Raw genomic sequence first — 22,571 nt, forward strand, 5'->3', positions numbered from 1 at the left:
AGGGTGAGGCACAAGGGATCTGAGATGTTGGCGGACTGGATCCAAGACACTTTAGATATAGCAATAAACTGGAAGAGAGAGATTCTGATGTGCTGCTTCACAAAATGCAGAAGGTAAAATGGAGATGCAAGAACCATTTGTATGAGCACATAGACATTGGCCTTCCCTGCAAGTTGATTGAAGTATGAATACAAAGGTATTGCTGCAGTTATACGGGCCTCAGTGATGATGCAATCTGCAAAGCGGTGGTCTTCATATCGAAGGAAAGATATGGTTGGCTTTGAGGTAATGACATGTAAATTCACTGGATTAATTTACAGGATTACAGCATTATCCTCTAAGATCAGACTAATAATTCTCTCTTTTTGTTCACTACAATTTAGAAGAATGAGATGTGGTTTTATTGAAACATACAGATGCCGGGAGGGTGTTCCTTCGGGCAGGTCAGCACAGAGCTAAGGGACATTGCCTTATGATAAATTAAATAAGGATTGTAATCACAAGAAATCTATTTATTGAAAGTCTTTGAAATAGTCTTTCCCAGGTGACTGCAGAAGCTCAGTAATTGAGAATAATTAAGACTGACATTGATATGTTTTAGGACTAAAGAAATCAGGTGATGTGGGGATTGTGCAGAAAATTTGATTTGAGATGCAGGAGCAGCCATGACATTAAATGATGGATCAGGTTCAAGGTTCTATAGAAGCCTTCTGCTTCCATTTATTATGAACAATGGAATTACTGGATATTAATCAGGAACAGGAATGCTGCTCTGATTTATTTTTCTCGTTAACTTTGGGCACCTTTCCTATTGATCCAGCCATCAGGTGTGACTGAAATTGGGGACCCAAGAAACTGCTGATGCTGAAATTCTGAGCAAAACATAAAGTACTGGAGCAAATCAGCAGGTCAGGCAGCATCTGCGGAGGGAATGGATAGACAACGTTTTGGCTAAGGACCCTTCTTTAAGTATGACTGGAAATCAAAACTGAGATCTTATGCTTGTGCAGCTGCTGTGCTGAAAAGTGCAGAAATGGTGGAACTGCTATAATCTTTAGTAGGGAGTAATAAATACGTAAGGCGAAAGTCAGACAAGCATCATTGAGTGGGAATAGTTCATGGGCTCCTGTGGCCAAAATGTTCACACAAAGGACACTACAATAAGGGATAACAATTGGGAAAGGGCAGGGGAAGGGAGGAGAAAGAATTGGATAACTAAACACAAATATATATATATATATTTTAATAATGGAAATGTTCTATGGAGGCTATTGAAAAGGGATACTTTCTCTTTCAAAGTTACATGCAATGTAAAAGCTAAATATTAAACGGATAAGACTAACATGGCATTACTGGTGATGGTGGTAGATAATGCTGTTGTTGAAACAACTCCACACTTGGAACATTTGAGCATCAAACCGCTACGGACTTCAATCGCCTGACTTGAAACAAATGCAAAGCAAAAATGAGGACAAATAAAGACTCCAATTTTAATGTAGAGAAAACAAGCAGTTGAGGTAAAGCAACACGGATGTAATCAGCTTACAATATTTAGTATGTGAGAAGTTGGGGTGCAATGATTAATTCACAACCTCAAAAAGTATAAACTTCAGCTTACAGATTGAACATTCTTTTGCAAAATGGAATCCTACAGATGTCATTACATCCTATGTTAGGAAACTCAATATGAAGATCGGCTCATGGAACCAATGTAACAACAATCCAATCTCTGAGTCGCATTATGTTCAAATGCATTTGGCTGGTTCTTTTATTTGCATCCTTAGCCACACCAGACATAAGAGGAGCCTGTCTGTTGCTGGTATTCATTTTAGATAATTAATTTTAAAATGCTCTTTCCTCTAGGTGATGGCCCTATGCTTGGTCTCAATGTTCCGGGACATATATCAGCACTGAAGGACTGTTCACCTGATAATTACGAATATCATGCCTATCAGGTGAACAGTCTACCATATCCCTGTAATAACTGGTTAGTTTAACCAGCTATCTGATGATGCCCATAAATCCACATATTATACATAGAACATGGCATAAATATTAATGAGACAGAATTAACTCACATAGCGCTAAAAACAATCCGTGCCAGCAGGAACTTTGCTGCAGTCAATAAACTCAAATGTTGTTTTATTTTGGAGTTGAGTGTGATTTTCACATTTCAAACTGTATTCATTCACCACAGCCTGTCCGTGATGTTAATAGTTATTAGGTTTATGAATATTGTTTTAACAGGACAATCAATAACACTTCTTCCAATTCAAGGTCTCAGCAACATATGATTATTCAGCTTAATGTTAAACCTTTAATTAAACTTCTGTAATTTATACATTGAAAAACTCAATCTGATCTTCCCCACAATTATAAAATCACTGATGTATTTAATCATCTGTCAAGGAAAAAGTCAGTAAATTAATGATACATTTTGTTTAAGAAATGCATATTAATTTTCACTGTTGAATTGTGAATTTGGCAGATGTTGAGAGCATTTGCGTTCAATTAATCATTGCAACCCTTATTAATAACTAAATAATGACTGCCAAAGTAAAAAGTGTAAAGAAAACATGACCATTCAGCACCCAAACTATCTACCTGCCTGGCATCCATTCTAAACTTCTTTTCTCTTTACTGCACGGAAAGCGAATCAGTTTTTGAAAAAATGTTAGATTCATTTTACAGTATGTATTCTTTTCCAGGGTCACATAAATTGGATTCCTTGCTGCATTTGAAGATGGTTCAACTAGTTTTTATGAAATATCATTTTCATTTCTGTGGTGGGACTGACCAAATGTAATACTGCAATCACAGTGACATGCCAATTCAGTATCAAACCTACGCAATTTGTTTTTCAATCAGACAGAGCATGGAGTTTCCACTCATTAGAGTGCTCCGGAGACTTTCTCAAACTGGTGGCTTAGAATGGATTAGTTCAGGGTTTTTCACATTCGTAAGACTGAGGATTTGAAGATTCACTTGCCTGACATAACTGCAAACAGGAGGATGTAGCCTCAGGCAGAAAAGATCCTAAATCTATCATCCATCACTAACTGTCACAAAATCACCATAACAGTTTTTCCTCAATGCAACATTATTAAGATATAGCATCAAATTTAACGGAGTGGAAATAAATCCATGCATTTCCTTCATGTGGTTTTATGCTGGTAGCAGTGACACCAGTCAGTGTGCCATGAGGTTGCACATTAATGATCAGACATTACTCTGTGAAGTGTTTGGACATTGTCATTCACCAAACAATGAGCTTATATGAACATGAGATGGGTACTGAGTGGTATTGGTGCCTGCGAGATGTTGACTTCTGCACTCTTGCTCTGACAACAGCATACAACTGACAACTACCATTCTATGGTAGAAACATAGAAAATAGGTGGAGTAGGCTATTTGGCCCTTCGAGCCAGCACCACCATTCAATATGATCATGGCTGATCATCAAAAATCAGTACCCCGTTACGGCTTTTCCCCCATATCCCTTAGCCCTATGAGCTAAATCTAACTCTCTCATGAAAACATCCAGTGAATTGGCCTCCACTGCCTTGTGTGGCAGAAAATTCCACAGATTCACAACTCTCTGGGTGAAAAAGTTTTTCCTCATCTCAGTCCTAAATGGCCTATCCCTTGTTCTTAAACTGTGACCCCTGGTTCTGGACTCCCCCAACTTCGGGAACATTTTTCCTGCATCTACCCTTTCCAATCATCTAAGAATTTTATATATTTCCATAAGATCCCCTCTAATCCTCCTAAATTCCAGTGAATACAAGCCCAGTCGACCTATTCTTTCATCATGTCAGACCCGCCATCCCGGGAATTAACCTGGTGAACCTACGTTGCACGCCCTCAATAGCAATAATGCCCTTCCTCAAATTACGAGACCAAAATTACACACAATACTCCAGGTGCAGTCTCACAAGGGCCCTTTACAACTGCAGTAGGTTCTCCTTGCTCTGAAACTCAAATCCTCTCGCAATGAAGGCCAACATACCATTCATTGGCTTTCTTCACTGCCTGCTGTACCTGCATGCTTACTTTCAGTGACTGATGTACAAACACACCCAGGTCTCATTGCACCCCCCCTTCTTCAAATCTGACACCATTCAGATAATAATCTGCCTTCATGTTCTTGCCACCAAAGTGGAAAATGCCTCACGTTCATCCACATTATACTGCATGTGCCATGCATCTGCCCACTCACCCAACGTATCCAAGTCACCCTGCAGCCTCGTAGCATCCTCCTCGCAGCTCACACTGCCACCCAGCTTTGTGACATACGCAAACATAGTGATGTTACATTTAATTCCCTCGTCTAAATTGTTTACACATATTATAAACAACTGGGGTCCCAGCACCGAGCCTTGCGGCACCCTAATAGTCACTGCCTGCCATTCTGAAAAGGACCCGTTAATTCCTACTCTTTGCTTTCTGTCTGCCAACCAGTTCTCTATCCATGTCAATATCCTAACCCCAATACCATGTGCTCTAATTTTGCACACTAATCTCTTGTGTGGGACCTTGTCAAAGGCTTTTTGAAAGTTCAGATACACCACATCTGCTGGTTCTCCATTATCCATTCTACTTGTTACATCCTCAAAAAATTCCAAAAGATTAGTCAAGCATGATTTCCCCTTCATAAATCCATGCTGACTTTGACCGATCTCGTCACTGCTTTCCAAATGCGCTGCTATAACATTTTTAATAATCGACTCCAGCATCTTCCCCACTACCGATGTGAAGCTAACTGGTCGATAATTCCCCATTTTCTCTCTCCCTCCTTTCTTAATAAGTGGAGTTACATTGGCTACCCTCCAGTCCACAGGAACTGATCCAGAGTCGAAAGAACATTGGTAAATGATCACCCATGATTTCTAGGGCCACCTTCTTGTGTACTCTGGGATGCAGACCATCAGGCCCCAGGGATTAATCTGCCTTCAGTCCCAACTATTTACCTAACACCATTTTCTGACTAATGTGGATTCCCTTCAATTCCTCCCTCCCACTAGATCCTCGGTCCCCTGGTATTTCCGGGAGATTGTTTGTGTCTTCCGTAGTGAAGACAGAACCAGAGTAATCGTTTAATTGTTCTGCCATTTCCTTGTTTTCCATTATAAATTCACCTGTCGCTGACTGTAAGGGACCTACATTCGTCTTCACTCATCTTTTCCTTTTTATATACCTATAGAAACTTTTGCAGCCAGTTTTTATGTTCCCTGCAAGCTTTCTTTCATGCTTTTTCCCCCCTCTTAATTAACCCCTTTGTCCTCCTCTGTAGAGTTCTGAATTTCTCCCAGCCCTCTGGTTTGCCGCGCACTATCCTTGACTTGCCTCGTCAGCCACGATTGAACCACATTCCCAGTTTAATTTTTTCGCCAGACAGGGATGAACAATTACTGGAGTTCATCCATGCGGTCTTTAAATCTTTGCCATTGCATCTCCACTGTCAACCTTTTAAGTATAATTTGCCCGTCTATCCTAGCCAATTCCCATCTCATACCTTCAAAGTGTCCTTTATTCAAGTTCAGGACTCTAGTCTCTGAATTAACCGTGTCACTCTCCATCCTCATGCAGAATTCCACCATATTATGGTCACTGTTGCCCAAGGGGCCTCGCACAACAAGATCGCAAACTAATCCTTCCTCATTACACAATACCCAGACTAGGATGGCCTGCCCTCTAGTTGGTTCCTCTACATATTGGTTTAAAAATCCATCCCAAAGACCACCTGCAGCACTACAAAGATGCCCTCTCCCGCGCCCACTCCACCTACTACTCAAATAATTCACTCTGGTTCCGGAAACCCAAAAGCACTCTTCTCTACAATAAACAAACTCCTCAGCCCCCTGGACACTATCTCCCAGTCATTCACAGTCGACAAATGCACCTCTTTCCTTTCATTTTTCCAAAGCAAAATAGACAACATCTACAGCACCTTAACCACCAACGCACTTGCTCCCCCTCAAACCACCTGCTCCCCCTTATCCTGTCAACCCCTGTCTCAGTTCTCCCCAGTCTCCACCACCGACCTCTCTGACCTCTTCACAGGAATGAAAACTGCCACCTGCTCTCTGGACCCCATCCCCTCCAGCTTTGCCAAGGCCAGCCTTCCTACTCTCTCTCCACTTATCACTGCAACAATAAACTCCTCCCTGTCCACTGGCATCGTCCCGCCATCCCTCAAAATCGCTGCTGTCACCCCTATTCTGAAAAAACCTGGACTTAACCCTGACACCCCAAATAACTTCAGGCCAATCTCCAACCTACCCTTTCTGTCCAAAGTTTTGGAACGCACTGTAGCTTCTCAACTCAAATACCACCTCTCTACCAATAACCTGTTTGAAACATTCCAATCCGGATTCCGCTCCAACCACAGTACTGAAACTGCACTCCTCAAAATCACCAACGACCTTTTCCTCTCCTCTGACGCTGGCAACCTCAACATTCTCATCCTACTCGACCTTAGCGCCGCCTTTGACACCATAAATCACTCCATCCTCCTCACCCGACTTGAAACCACCTTTAACATCACCGGCACAGCCCTATCCTGGATCAAATCATACCTCTCCGACAGGCACCAGTTCATCTCCATTAATAACTGCAAATCCCCCACCGCTCCCCTCCCCCAAGGTGTCCCCCAAGGTTCAGTTCTTGGCCCCCTCCTCTTCATTCTGTACCTGTTCCCCCTTGGTCAATTAATCCGCCGTCATGGTCTCAAGTTCCACTGCTATGCCGATGATATCCAGCTCCTCATCTCCACCAAGTCAATCTCCACCACCACACACTCTACCCTGACAAACTGCATCACTGAAATAAAATCTTGGCTTCAATTCAATTTCCTCAAACTCAACTGCGATAAATCTGAAATCATCATCATTAGACCAAAAACCCTCACCAAATCCACCCACAACTTCACCCTCAATATTGATGGTTTCCCAGTATCCACCTCCCGTCACATCCGGAATCTTGGAATCATCTTTGATCAAACCCTCTCCTTTGACAAACACATCAAACACATCACCAAGACAGCCTTCTTCCACCTCAAAAACATCGCCCGTCTCCGTTCATCCCTCTCCTCCACAGCTGCAGAAACCCTCATCCACGCCTTCATCACCTCCCGTCTGGACTACTGCAACAGCCTCCTCTATGGTTCACCCTCAAAAATCATCATCAAACTCCAACACATCCAGAACTACGCTGCCCGTCTACTCACCCACTCCCCGATCCGTGACCATATCACCCCCGTCCTTTACAAGCTCCACTGGCTCCCCATCCCCCAGAGAATCCAGTACAAAATCCTCCTCATGACCTACAAAGCCCTCCATAACCTGGCCCCATCCTACCTGACTGACCTCCTCCACACACACTCCAACCCGTAACCTCCGCTCTGCTGCTGCCAACCTCCTGTCCCCCCCCCCATCCGGACCAAACTCAGATCCTGGGGGGACAGGGCTTTCTCCATCGCTGCTCCCACACTCTGGAACTCACTACCCCAAACCGTCAGAGACTCCTCCTCACTCACCACATTCAAAACATCACTGAAGTCTCACCTGTTCAGCACTGCCTTCAATCACTGACCGTTACCTCACCTTCTTTTTCCTTTTCTGTTCGTTTACTTATTTATCTATTTATTTTCTTTTATGTTTTAGTAAACCTTGTAAAGCGTCTTTGAGTGTTTAGAAAAGCGCTATATAAATGTAATGCATTATTATTATTATTATTATCCCGTATACATTCCACAAAATCCTCCTCCTCAGCACTGTTACCAATTTGGTTGGCCCAATCTATATGTAGATTAAAGTCACCCATGATAACTGCTGTACCTTTGCTACACGCATCCCTAATTTCCTGCTTGATGCTATCTCCAACCTCCCTATGCTGTTTGGTAGGAAGGAACAGTACAAAATGTGCATATGGGTGTAAATTTCTGATCTCACTTAGAAGGGCTGTTTGAGTTCCCAAATGGAGGTGAGGGAAGAGGTGGAGAGACATGTGTTGCAACTCCTGCGGTTGCTGGGTAAAGTTCCTGGGGATGGGAATAAATTGTAAACCAAGGATTCCCGGAGAGAGTGGTCTATGGATAAGAGAAAGGGGTGCATTTGTTTGGTGGCAGGGTGCTGGCAGAAAGAATGCTGACCTGAAAGAAAGACCCTGAAATGTTCATTCAGTTTTGTTTCCAGCATTTTCTATTATTATTTCATATTTCCAGCATCTGCAGTTATTTTCTTTACATGGACATTAATTGGAAACCACAAGTGTATTCTCAACATTGCTTAACTGTTTCAAATAATTAACCGCCAGCATCTTCATTTCAGACTTGCAGTATTGACGGGATTTTCGATTGGTAATTTAAGATAATGTTTTTCTCCCTTTTTCATATAACCACTAACGTCTCCTTACTTTTTCTCCTACTTTCACCCTGCACTATGATCTAATCCCTCCTTCCTACCTTCCTTCCACACCCTCTATTACTTTCTTTTGTTGACTCTTACTGCCTAATCTTGTGAGAAGCTCCAGGCTTTTCAGTTTTTATTTAAGCACATTCTTTAGGCCTTGAGCAAACTGTGATCAGGACAGTTTCTGAATAGTGGGTCCAGTTCTGATCTCACAGTAGGGATATTTGGAAGGAGTTTACGAAGTGGGCCACTAGACTAGTTCATAACATAAAACATCTTAACTATTCATAAAAATATCCAAAGTCCATGACTCTGGCATATCACCACGAGATTTTGAAAAAAGACTGCATTTGAGTTAAAAGTAAAATATTCAAATTATATAGGTTAGGAAAGACTAGAGATATCAACTGATGTCCCCTAATTTGCTCAATTGGTATAAAGCATATTTAGTCTAGATGTCAAGAAGGAGAACTTGTCCTATTGAACACTGGAACCTAGAACAGCCAACTCATGCAGTGAATACCGGATCATTGAAATTCGTTCAACTGAGAGCTGCAGCTGTTTGAGTGTGGCACAGATCACCTTCTGAAAAAAAGCACGGAAATAATTATTGGGGTTAAAGTGATATCTGGGCGCTTCTCATTTTATTGATGACTCTCGAGATCACGCAGTCTTGCTTCCACTCCAGGTCTCTGAGTTCTGAGGCGACTGATGAGACTAAAGTGAGATTTGGAGAGGTGAGGCAGGTGTGGGCAGGGTGGGGAACTCAGTGGCATGGGAGTGCACTCCTTTCTCCATTTACACTGGACATCACTATATTCCTGACACATTGATGTGAAGTTGTCGGAACCAACCGAAATATGATCAGCACGTCTTCTTTCCCACAGGAGGGCCAAACACGCTTGACCACTGCTATCCATCCATCAAAGATACCTACCGCTCCATCCCCGACCGCACTTTGGAAAATTGGACCACCTGGCTGTGCTTCTTCCCTGCTTAAAGGCAAAAACCGAAGCAGGAGGATCCAGTTCAGAAACGCACATGCTGCTGGTCTGAGGAAACAGATGAGATCTTTTGCGACTTCTTTGAAACAGTAGCCAGGTCCATATTGAAGCGGCTTGTGACCAACCTGAATGAATATGCCAGTGTTGTCACAAATATCATCAGTAATTGTGTGGAGGAATGCTGCCCAAAGAAGACAATACCATGAATGAACTCCACTCCAAGGTGAAGTCCAAGTCTGCAGCATTCAAGTCAAATGATCTTGAGTGGTACATGAAATCTATTTATACCTTTACAAAGTCATCAAGGATGCCAAGAGTGAATTCTGGACCAAGGAACAGTCATAGGATAACCACACATACACCTGTTGATTGTGGAAAGGCTTGTATGCTCTAACTGGCTACAAAGTGAAATTGGGGGCAAAGTGATATCGCAGGCAACAGCAGGTTCCTCCTCGATGAGCTCAATGTGTTCAACGCCTGCTTTGAACAAAAGGTTGGTGGAAGGTCGTCGTAATCCCCGACAGCCTGGGGTGGACCTGTATCCATGGTCACAGTCGCAGACGTCCGATCGACCTTCCAGAGAGTAAACCTGTGAAACCCAAAAGGCTGGTGAGAGTGCACATTAACTCCAGCCTCCCAAACAGCCTTCATTCACTGCAGCTCACCTACAGGTTTATGGCAGACACCTTCTCCCTGGACCTGCACTCACCGCTGGAACATCTAGTTTACACCCAGGTCAGACTCCTATTTATTGACTATCTGCACCATAATCCTAACTAAACATAACTCCAAATTCCTGGACCAAGGAGTCAGCACCCCACTTTGCAACTGGATCCTCACCTTTCTGACATGTTGACCACAATCAGTGAGGATAGATGACAAAACATTCTCCATTCTCATCACCGGTGCCCTGCAAGGATGCATTCCAAGCCTTTTACAAGACTCTCTATACACTCATGACAGTGTGGCTAAATTTGGCTTTAAAACTCAACTTGCTGATGACACCATTGTAATGGCTACATCTCGAACAATGACAAAACATAATTTAAGAAGGAGATAGAGAGTTTAGTAACATGGTGTCAAGACAACACCCTCTCCCTCAATATCAGCAAGATGCAGGAGCTAGATATTGACTTCAGGAAGCGAGGTGGAGTTCATGTGCTGTTCAGCAACAATGGTGCCGAAGGGGAGATGGTTGAGAGCTTGAAGTTTCTGGGTGTAAAATATCTCCAACAATTTGTCTTGGACTAACCACGTTGAAGTTCTGACCAAAATAATACATTAGAAGATTAAGGAAGTTTGGCATGTTTCCAATGACTCTTCCCAACTTCTAGATGCATTACAGAAAGCATCTAATCAGATGCATCAGTTTGGTTTGGCAACAGCTCTGCAAAAGACTACAAGCAATTGCAGACAGTTGAGGATGTAGCCAAATCCATCACACAGACCTGCCACCCGGAATCGACTCGATCTACACTTCACATGGCCTCAGGAAAGCAGTAGCATAATTAAGGACCTTTTTCACCCCAGTCATCCATAGGACCGCAATACATAGGAGCAGAATTTGGCCATTCAGCCTATCAAGTCTACTTCACCATTCAATCATGGCTGATCCTCTAAAAGCTTGAAAGCATGCATCATCACATTCAGGAAAAGCTTCTTTCCCCATTTTTATCAGACTACTGACTGATCCTCCCATCAGCTGGGGTGTAGACCCGATCTTCCAATCTACCTTATTGTCAACCTTGGACTTTGTAACTGTAACACTACAACACTGTAACATTATATTCTGCGTTTTTCTCTTTGCACTACTTGTTGTGCATGTGTATGGCTTGATTATACTCATGTATAGTGTCATTTGATTTGACTGGATAGCACGCAAACAAAAGCTTTTCATTAATCCTGGTACACGTGTCTGAAATAGTACATCTAGTTTGAGTGTGCAGCAAGCAAATGCCATTGCTTACCCATCAGAGCAAAGAATATAATTCGGATCACAATGCTGGGATGTTGGCATTGATATTGTTCTATTCTTCCAGCGGATTTAGAGGATATTGCTGTAGCAATGTTGGCGGAACCGCTAGTGCTTTGAGATGTCTGACGTAAGTACACCAGGTCCCACAAACATATAATTCTGAATGGAATGAAATTTCTTGTTAACATGAAGCTCACAGCGGGAACAATATATACACAGTTGAACGTCTAAGCTTTTGAGCTCCTCTATCTTCTCCCAGAAGGTAGAAGAGACAAAAAGGACTGACCAGGGTGGCAGGCATTGAGGAAGATTCTTCCAGTCTTCCTTATACAACAAACTGTGAAGATGGGCTGGATCAAAGGAAGTGACAAGCCTATGATGGGGCTGGGCTGTATTCACCTCTCCCTGCAGGTTCAGGCAGTCAAGAACAGAGCAGTTGCCATACCAGATTGAAATGCAACCCGATAAGATGGTTTCTGCAGTGCATCTTGAGAAGTTGGTATAGCGCATCTCTAGAAGATTGAGAGAACTCTTGTGGGCATGCCAAGTTTTCTCATGACACCAAAGAAAGTAAATACACTGCTGTGCTTTCTTAATCACTGCATCAGCGTGAAGGGACCTGCTTAGGCTGCTGGTAATTTGAATGCCTTGGAATGAAGGTATTGACCTTTTCTACCGAAACTCCACTGATGAGGATAAAGTTGTGTTCACCTCTTCGCTTCCTTTGTTCAATAACCAACTCTTTCATCTTGCTGATGTTAACAACTAGGTTATTATCCTGACACCATGACATTAGGTTCTCAATCGCTTTCCTGTACTTCATCTGATTGTTGTTGCGGATCCGGCTGACAGTGGTGGTATCATTGCCAAAATTAAAGATCAAGTTGACATTGTACTTGGCCACAGGGCTGAATGCAGTGCAAGAGAGTTGGTGTTCTCCATAGTTCTAATTTTCCTGTGTGTGAATTGCAGACGAGTGCAAATGTCGGCCATTGCCAATACTTCAAAGCACTTCATTGTGGTTGGTATGAAAAACCTTATGGGCTGTGGTCCATAACAGGAACAGAAAGAGTGGACATTTTGCATTTCTTGGGAGACTCCTCTGAGTGAAAGGCAAACATTGATGATGAAAATCACCAACTTCAGTGCATCAACACAGCCTTTGGCTGTTTAGGAAAAGGTTATTAGAAGATCGCTAGAATAATTTTTTTTTGTCCAGAAAGATCAGAGAGAAATTTCATAAATTTCAGATTTCTGGTGCTTCTTCAGCTTCTGCCAAGAGATGATATGATCTCAGAAGGAGTATATATATTCTGTGAAGCAGAAGGTATTAACATTTTGTGAGACAGGTACAATAAACCAGAGATGAGAAGCAAAAACTGTATATACTGAAAATATGAAATAAAGACAGAAAATGCTGGAGATTCTCACCGGTTGCATATGTTGGGGCCTGAATGTTCAGAATCAGATTTTTTAAAATCCAAACCTATTCATGTTGATGAGTCTATATTTCCCCAATGAACATACAGGAGGTCACTATCCTGGCAGAAATATCATTCATCCACTGACTTTCCCCTTTTCTCCTGACATTGCGATCAATTCCTTTACCTCCCCCATCAAGTGTACTGTAGTAGTCCATTAACCTGTCAACCTGCATCTCTTTGAGATGTGAGAGGAAACAGGAGCACCTAATGGAAAACCAAGTGGTCACAAGGAGGATGTGCAAACTCCACACTGACAGCACTGAAGGATAAGGTTGAACCTGGGTTGCTCGAGCTGTGCCGAAACAGTCACCCAGAAAACGTAACTGTTTCTCTCTGTATAGGTGCTGCGGACCTGCTGAGTATTGCAAAAACATAAAAGTTTTTATTACAAATGAACAAGAGGGTCTGTCATTATTTGTGTTTTAGGAAGAAATGGAAAGCAGAGGGGATGAAGCACAGCTGTGTAACAAAACAGTGAATAATGAATAATGAAATGAAATCAGCTGAATGTAAAACAGCCTCTAATTTTCCATGTTGTTGCTAAGGAAAAGCGACACTCCCACAGAACAAAAAGCATTACAAATAGTATAAACTTTACAATTGACTTAATCTCATTCTCTTCCCATTCTCGTTTCTGTACAAAGTGAGCTTTCACTGTTTAGATCAGGGAAATATTTTGACTTTTGGCAACAAAAATTGACAGAAATGTCCCCTTATGTTTCTTGCTTGGTTTTGTTCCCTGTGCCCTACTTCATGGTATGTCAAAGCCTGCATTTGATGATGGGCTGAGACATCGTTGTTCGTTTACTAAATTTGGAATCTGCCTTGCTTTCTTCTTCAATGCTTTGATTGATTCAGCATTCATTATACTCTGTGGGAGCTCATTTTGTGAAATCACCATTGAAAGATTGAAGTTACATTCTAAAACCTTTCTTGTTTTCAGAGAAACCATACTCTGCTCTTTTTAAATGTATTTATGACTTTGCTAACCATGAACATGTATCCCTGCTGTTTCTTTGCTGTCACTAGCATATTATGAGCACTGCAAAGCTATAACCGTGTGGCGTCTTCAAAAATAATGTGGCTTAGCTGCTAGAACTTGCTGTCTCCATGGTAACCATTCCAATATTTCATCACAATTGTATCTCTCTGTCAGATTGTATCCTGTCTTGATGACTGCTTTTTTCTGCATTGCATTCTGCCTCCTGAAAGTCATTGGGTACTTCCATTGACCTGTTTCAATATGCTGCATCACCATGTGCACTGTTCTAAATGGGCTGTCAGCTGTGCGTGTGATACCTGAAAAGCAGGCCCGATTAAATACACTAGCATCCTTAAAGAAAGAGTTCTTGGCAAAGTCAAGCCATTACCATTTATTCTGGAGTAAGGTAATTGAATATTAAACTTACACTTGGAAACAGTTTCATATGTCTCCAACATTCACTGAGGAGCTGTCATTTCAATGGAACTGCTTGAGGGAAAAAATGAACTTTCCATGCAGTAAATAGATAATTGACAGGTGCAGGGTAGTGGACACGGTAAATCTGAGATTCAATATTTCACAAACATTGCAAACCAAACAAAATTTTAAATGACCTCAATGCCAATACCTACCCTGCTCGCTGCTTTTTGGACTTATCTGATATTCCATCCCGGGACATGAGCTTGTTGAAGACAATGATTCCAATCAGCATATTTACCTTGTGAAGGAAGGAATGCCAGCAGTTAGTAAGGATTTACTCAATGTGTAGGAAGGAACTGCAGATGTTGGTTTATACTGGATAGACACAAAATACTGGAGTAACTCAGGGACAGGCAGCATCTCTGGATAGAAGGAATAGGTGACGTTTTGGGTCGAGACCCTTCTTCAGACAAAGTCTGGGGAGAGGGAGACACAGAGACAAGGCAGGGTAAGGTGTGAAAATGCGACCCTCTCATTTTGAGTGTGGGATGAAGGTCAAGGAAAATGTAGAATAAATCATTGTTAGCTAGGAGAAGGTGACAACAAAGCTTATTTTAGTTTAAAGTAACAGCAGGGAAACAGGAGATAGGAAGATGTGGCTAGTTGGGGGATCCCATTGGAGGTGGTGAAAATGTCAGAGGATTATGTGCTGTGTGCGACGGCTGATGGAGTGAAAGGTGAGGAATAGGGGGACTCTGTTCCTGTTACGACTGGGGGCAAGAGCGTAGCTGTGGTATATAGAGGAGACCCTTGTGAGGGCTGCATCTATGATGGAAGAGGGGAACCCCCATTCTCTAAAGAATGAGGACATCTCAGATGTCCTGATATGGAACACCTCATCTCGGGTGCAGATGTGGCGTAGACGGAGGAATTGGGAGGAGGGAATAGAGTCTTTGCAGGAGGCTGGGTGGGAAGAAATGTAGTTTATAATAGATGTTTGTAACTATTGGTTTACAATAGTTTATAATAGATGTGAGTTTATATTCTATCTCCTTTGATGGAGACGGTGAGATCAAGAAACAGAAGGGAGATGTCCAAGATGGTCCAAGTAAATTTGAGTGCAGGAGAGAAATTAGTAGTGAAGTTAATGAAGTCTGAGTTCTGTACGGGTATAGGAGGTATCCCCGATGCAATGGTGCAGGAGGTAGCCCCAGTGCAGTTGCCAATGTTCAGCAGCCACTTCGAACAAGTAGCACCTCTCGCAACTATGACAAGGCATTAGGACAAATGAAGGGGGACCCGGCAGAGGGCCATCAAGAACGAAGGGGGATCTGGTGGGGATGTCTGTTGCCATGTGCGGCGGCAGGCAGCAGATAGGATAGTTCGGTGAACTTTTGTAACTTTGTCGGCGCCAAAAACATGGCGACACTTGTGCACTGCCCAGGTGAGGTTTGTTATATGATTTTACCGGCTGCTATGCAAAACAAAGCATTTCATTGTACCTAGCTAGGTAAATGTGACAATAAAGTATCATTGAATGATTGAACTGCATCTACATTTTCCCTGAGAAACCAAAACCTTTTGAAACAAAACACTGATAAGTTGTGGAAACTATTGTTATGTGCAGAAACTCTGAGTCTGCAATGCATAGCGATAATTCAGAATGTACTTTATGTGTGATCCTTCAATAGATTTCACAGAAACTGTGTGTATGGCATTGTTATTTTGTTGATCAATTACTTTCAATCTAATTGGAAATAATTTAACTTCACAAAACCAAAATATTGGAACAGATTTTTAAAAACTAACTTGCTCTGATGGCTCTGCAGAGTGACATCCCAAAAATCTGGTTTGTGCTTCCAGTGAAAATTGTGATAATATTTTGATGAAATATGAACACAGGACAGTGTCTTGTATGACTACAGTTTGTTACAAAATCAAGGCAATATACACTCTTTGCTGTGCACATGAATCCGGAAAAGCCAACAGTTAACATTCGGCATAAAACTGTATGTGGAAAGTAATCATTTATTTCCATAGTTCTAACACTGGGTAGAATTCTGTATTCGGTCCCCATGATGTAATGCACACAGCAGGGTAAAGGTTTAAACTATCCATACAACATTTTCTCATATCATACATTCTAACATAATGAAGCATTAAAACATAATGTTTACCAATACAATGATTGCAGCAGGTCCGACAAAAGCATAAAGGAGGCCTCCTTCCAAGGACAGCCAGCAGCTGAAAGTGAGAACACAGTTTCAAGCACTTTGAGAGGCACACGTCATCATTAAAAGGGATATGTTGTTCTGTTAAGCTACATAGTGGCCCATGGGTTATCTTCAATTTCCATACTCTGCTTTAAAAAGAGAATTACCTTTGCCCCATCCTTCCAATTCCTCTACAAGATTTCAATAAAATCATAAACATTGGCTCCATTTACACTTCACACTACCTCAGGAAACAGTAAAAATAATCAAAGATTTGTCCAACCTCGGTTATTCCATCTCTCCGCTTCTGTTGGGCAAGAGGTACAGTAGCTTGAAAGTATGCACCCCAAGACTCAGGGACAGCTTCTTCCCCTTTCTTATCAAGCTTCTGAAGTCCTTCCATAAGCCAGGGTACTGTCCGATTCACCTCTACCCCTTTGTGGACATTAGACTTTGTGTCTGGAACTGGAGTGCTACAATGCTGAGAACTATATTCTGCACTCTGTATCTTTCCGTTTGCACTTATTATACTTGAGTTAGACAAATGTATTTATGTATACAATGTATAATTATGTATATATGGTATTATCTGGTCTGATTGAATTGCATGCAAAACAAAGCTTTACATTGTACCTGTGACAATAATAAACCTAAACCTGGAATCATTCTAGGTGGGAGACTGAACGATGAGAAGGAATCTTATTCTTGTGCATTGTAATTGTTTTAATTATCTTTTTTTTACTCCCAGCAAACTAAAAGCAGATTAAAAGAATGAACAGGAGCGGGTCCTTTAACCACTGCAACAGGTTCTACATCATTTACTGAAATTATGGCTAATTTGTTCAACTCTCTGCCCCTGTTCATTCTTTGCCCACAATATTCGGCACAATAAAATCTTGGACATATACAACAAATTCAATGAGATAAATGAACCAATGTATTCCACAGAATCATTATCGAAGAAATAGGACTGATAAAAAAAAGCTTGGCCAATTACTTAGATTTAAAGCTAGAATTAAAAAAAGGAGAGGAAGACCAAAATGCACGGTAGCGCAGCGGTAGAGTTGCTGCTTTACAGCGAATGCAGCGCCGGAGACTCAGGTTCGATCCTGATTACGGGTGCTGCACTGTAAGGAGTTTGTACGTTCTCCCCGTGACCTGCGTGGGTTTTCTCCGAGATCTTCGGTTTCCTCCCACACTCCAAAGACGTACAGGTATGTAGGTTAATTGGCTGGGTAAATGTAAAAATTGTCCCTAGTGGGTGTAGGATAGTGTTAATGTACGCGGATCACTGGGCGGCACGGACTTGGAGGGCCGAAAAGGCCTGTTTCCGGCTGTAGATATATGATATGATATGATTTTGATGTGATGAATGCCAATGTTAGAGTGATTAAATCTACGATTAGAGGACTATGAATCTCTCTCACTGGGTCATGGGGATAAGGGTTGAGATAGAATGGATATGAATAGAAAATGATGAATTTAAAGTCAAGACACTATTTCAGTGAGAGTCAGCAAGTATGTGATAGTTATAGCACTTGGTGTCAGTTATCACTTGGAGAGTAAAGTTTATGGAGGAGTGCTAGTCAGCTGGGTATTACAACAATTGGAATAGTCAAGTCAGGAGCTGGAGAATGAAAATACATCATCTAAAGATCGTGTTGGTGTTAAATGCAAGATAACATGGTGAGAGAACACAGTTCTGGAGTAACTCAGAGGGACAGGCAAAATCTCTGGAGGACATGGATAGGTGATGTTTGGGTCAGGACCATTTTTCAGACAGATTGTAATGGGGAGAGAAAGCTCAAAAAGAGTTGGGGCTGGGACAAAACTGAAGAATGTGTCTTGGACCACGTGGGCGGTTCAGGTTAGTCCAGAATGCAGATAACCAGGGAACTCGACGTAACAGAGGATTTGCTCCATTAAGAAGGTGGTTGTCCTGGTACCAAACCCCGGGGAACTCCTCTGTGCACTTCCTTCCAGTTCAAACGATAAACTTTCCAAGCTTTCCTCTGTTTATTGTTTGTTTGTTTGTTTGTTTGTTTATCCTGCTACAACCCCAATTATTCCATGGGCTTCAATCTTGGGGGAAAAAAAACTATCAAACACCTTTTCCACGTCCATGCACATGACATGAGTCACATTTCCCTTGTGGACTCTGTTATTTCTAAAATCTCCCAACAAATTAGTCTAAATATTATTTTCATAGAGTCAGAGTTGTACAGCACAGAAATGGGCCCCTCAACACACCATGCTGACATTTTTGCTCATCAGCACTGATCCCATTTGCCCACATTAGGACCATATCCCATGCACTGACAATTTAAGAGTCTCTCTACCTGCTTAAATGTAGTAACTATATCTGTTTTAACCACCTCTTCTGGCAGCGCATTCCAGGTATCAATCTTTCTCAGTATAAAAAAACATAACCCTCAAAATTCATTTATAACTGCCACCTTTTACCTTAAAACCTCATCACATTGGGGCATTCTCCCCTTCGCAACCTCCACCCTGACGGTGCATTCACTCCACTTCTATGTCTTAACCAAGATCCACGAACATCACTGGTCCTGTCCTGTTTCTTGCCCCTTCGAACTTCTTGCTTCATTCTTCATCTCTGCCCTGAATCCCCTTGTCCAGACCCTTCCGATCTATATTTGGGACATATCTCAAACCCTCCACCATTTTGACAACTTCAAATTCTCCGATCACCAACTTTACCATGGACATCCAATCTGTATACACGTTCAGTATGAAGAAGAGTCTCAATGCAAAACCTAGCCATATGCTCCAGAGATGTTGCCTGACCTGCTGTTACTCCAGCAATTTGTGTCATTTTCTATATACACCTTCATCACCCATCAGGAATGTCTCAGTGGCCTCTGCTTCTTTCTGGAACAAATATATATCCAGCTCCCCTCCACCAACAGTCACATCCATTTAGCAGAATTTGTTCTTAGCATGAAAAACTTCTCTTTTGATTGCTCCTACCTTTTTCAAATCAAATGTGCACCACAGGATCATGCGTGGCTCCATCTACAGCTGGCATTTCTTTGGCTAGGTGGCACAATCCTTTGTTCCAAAACTACTTTGGGCCCACTCCTTAGTTTGTTCACTATATCTCTGACTGCGTTGGGTGCTGCTGCCTGCACCCGATTGCATTTACAATAAATGTGCAAAATTGTCATACTCAAACAATCTAAGATATTTTCCACACTTTAATGGAGATTCAACACCGTGAATCTGGAAATGATAAATATTTAACAAAAGTCCTTTGTGTGCCGTTGACCTCTGCTAATCAGCATCAGTTAACATCTTGCCTAGAAATCTGATTGTGAAGGTTTATCGAATTGTTACATCACGACGATGGAATTGAAGTGGAATTTTCTGGGCGGGGGTCAACCTGGAAATTCAACCAGACATTTCTCAGTATTGCACCTTGAGCCTGAGCCACTGACATTTGCAGCAGGTGAGGAATGGCCATTGGCATGCTACTCACTGAACACACTGTCCAACTTGTGCTGATTAGCACAATGATTATCTCACTTCATATCTGTATGTCAATTAACATCCTTATGTTACCCTCCATTTATAATGCCATTGCTAAAACAGAAAACATCCCCCTAACAAAAAACGTGTTGTCTTATATTGCAATTCTGTCTACAAAGTGAGTGGCAATAAAATCAGACCACATGTTCCCAACCTGGAAAGATAGAAATTATCATCTTCAAGTTTATCACTCTAACCACTAATAATGTAGAGTAGATTGTGGGAACGTTGATACGAGAGTTAATCGCAGTGGCAACTGATGAGTTGCACAGAGGGACTCCATTATAACTACTAACATTACTGATCAAAGCTGAAAGTCTGCCTCTTCATTATAAAGGGTCTCAGACCCTAGGTTTTTATGAGAATTTTGAAGATAACAAAGGTAAAACAACCTTTTAAAATTGAAAGGCTTCCTTGGAGGGAGGAAAACAATTAGAAACAATGGGAAAATATCTGTCTTCGGAGTTCTGCAGGGAAGAAAGATCCACAGGAAACAGGATTTTTTTTTATCGTGGGTTCTGGAGTGAAGAATTTCACTTTAATATGTGGTGCCTAATTGTACTATGTTCTGACTGCAAGTTTCACCCTGCAAATCTGAGTATCTGGGAAGAACATACAGTGCATTCAGAAAGTATTCAGACCCTTTCACTTTTTCCACATTTTGTTACGTTATTTTAAAATGGATTAAATTGGGTTTTTTTTATCATCAATCTACACACTATACCCCATAATAAAAAAGTGAAAACAGGTGTTTAGAAATTTTTGCAAAGGAATTTAAAAAAACTGAAATATCACATTTACATAAGTATTCAGACACTTTACTCAGTACTTTGTTGAGGCACCTTTGGCAGCGATTACAGCCTCAAGTCTTCTTGGGTATGATGCTACAAGCTTGGCACACCTGTATTTGGGTAATTTCTCCCATTCTTTTCTGCAGATCCTCTCAAGCTCTGTCAGGTTGGATGGGGAGCGTCGATACACAGCTATTTTCAGGTCCCTCCAGAGATGTTCGATCGTGTTCAAAACCGGGCTCTGGCTGGGCCACTCAAGGACATTCACAGACTTGTCACGAAGCCATTCCTGCGTTGTCTTGGCTGTGTGCTTAGGGTCGTTGTTCTGGTGGAAGGTGAACCTCCGCCCCAGTCTGAGGTCCAGAATGCTCTGGAGCAGGTTTTCATCAAGGATCTCTTTGTACTTTGCTCCATTCATCTTTCCCTCGATCCTGACTACTCTCCCAGTTCCTGCCGCTGAAAAACATCCCCACAACATGATGCTGCCACCACCATGCTTCACCGTAGGTAAGATGTTGGCCAGGTGATGAGCGGTGACGCTTGGCATTCAGGCCAAAGAGTTCAATCTTGGTTTCATCAGACCAGATAATCTTGTTTCTCATGGTCTGAGAGTCCTTTATGTGCCTTTTGGCAAACTCCAAGCGGGCTGTCATGTGCCTTTTACTGGGGAGTGGCTTCCGTCTGGCCACTTTACCATGCAGATCTGATTGGTGTAGTGCTGCAGATATAGTTGTCCTTCTGGAAGGTTCTCCCATCTTCACAGAAGAACTCTGGAGCTCTGTCAGAGTGACCATCGGGTTCCTGGTCACCTCCCTGACCAAGGCCCTTCTCCCCCGATTGCTCAGTTTGGCCGGGCGGCCAGCTCTATGAAGAGTTCTGGTGGTTTCAAAGTTCTTCCATTAAAGAATGACGGAGGCCACAGTGCTCTTCTGGACCTGCAATGCTGTAGAGATTGTTTTATACCCTTCCCCAGATCTGTGTCTTGACACAATCCTGTCTCGGAGGTCTACGGACAATTCCTTTGTCTTCATGGCTTGGTGTTTGCTCTGACGTGCACTGTCAACTGTGGGACCTATAGACAGGTGTGTGCCTTTCCAATTCACGTCCAATCAATTTAATTTACCACTGGTGGACTCCAATCAAGTTGTAGAAACATCTCAAGGATAATCAATGGAAACAGGATGAACATAAGTTCAATTTTGAGTGTCATAGCAAAGGGTCTGAATACTCATGTAAATGTGATATTTCAGCTATTTCTTTTTAATTACTGTGCAAAATTTTCTAAACACCTGTTTTCACTTCTTCATTCTGGGGTATTGTGTGTAGATTGATGATTAAAAAAAATGAATTTAATCCATTTTAAAATAAGGCTGCAACATACCAAAATGTGGAAAAAGTGAAGGGGTCTGAATACTTTCTGAATGCATGAAAGCTTCTTTCCTATTTCCACAACCCACTAATGATTTTAATTTTTTTGGACATTACATACTCAGCAATTACGTATTTCTGTTTAATCCAGCTAGTCTGCTTTTGAGGGATTCCATGCAGATTTTGGTGAAAATATATTGGCTGAGTCATCTAGCTGGAACTATTTATAAACAGAGGAAAGATTAACTTGCTTTTTATGACGCAGGAGTCCATTCACCCATCAGGTCCTTGCTGGAGCCCAGCAAAACAGTCCCATTAGTGTCGCATAGCCCTTCCGTGTTTCCCTATGACCCAATCTTTCTCACATATCTATC

At 41.9% G+C, this 22,571-nt stretch overlaps 1 protein-coding gene across 3 annotated transcripts in view; it reads right to left on the reverse strand.

Annotated features, from left to right (window-relative positions):
* Positions 1–22,571, reverse strand: part of LOC144590620 (adhesion G protein-coupled receptor B2-like) — a 119,749-nt gene that overhangs the window by 61,008 nt on the left and 36,170 nt on the right. For 2 of the 3 annotated variants that reach the window (XM_078395116.1, XM_078395115.1), the window contains exons 5-7: positions 16,454–16,520; positions 14,489–14,574; positions 1,344–1,442 (exon numbers count right to left, since the gene is read on the reverse strand). In XM_078395116.1, coding sequence (XP_078251242.1) covers positions 1,344–1,442; positions 14,489–14,574; positions 16,454–16,520 — 252 coding nt within the window. The remainder of the gene's footprint in view (positions 1–1,343; positions 1,443–14,488; positions 14,575–16,453; positions 16,521–22,571) is intronic. The other variant, XM_078395117.1, reaches the window with a different exon arrangement.

This window comes from Rhinoraja longicauda, unplaced genomic scaffold, assembly GCF_053455715.1.
Source record: "Rhinoraja longicauda isolate Sanriku21f unplaced genomic scaffold, sRhiLon1.1 Scf000229, whole genome shotgun sequence".
Classification (NCBI taxonomy): domain Eukaryota; kingdom Metazoa; phylum Chordata; class Chondrichthyes; order Rajiformes; family Arhynchobatidae; genus Rhinoraja; species Rhinoraja longicauda.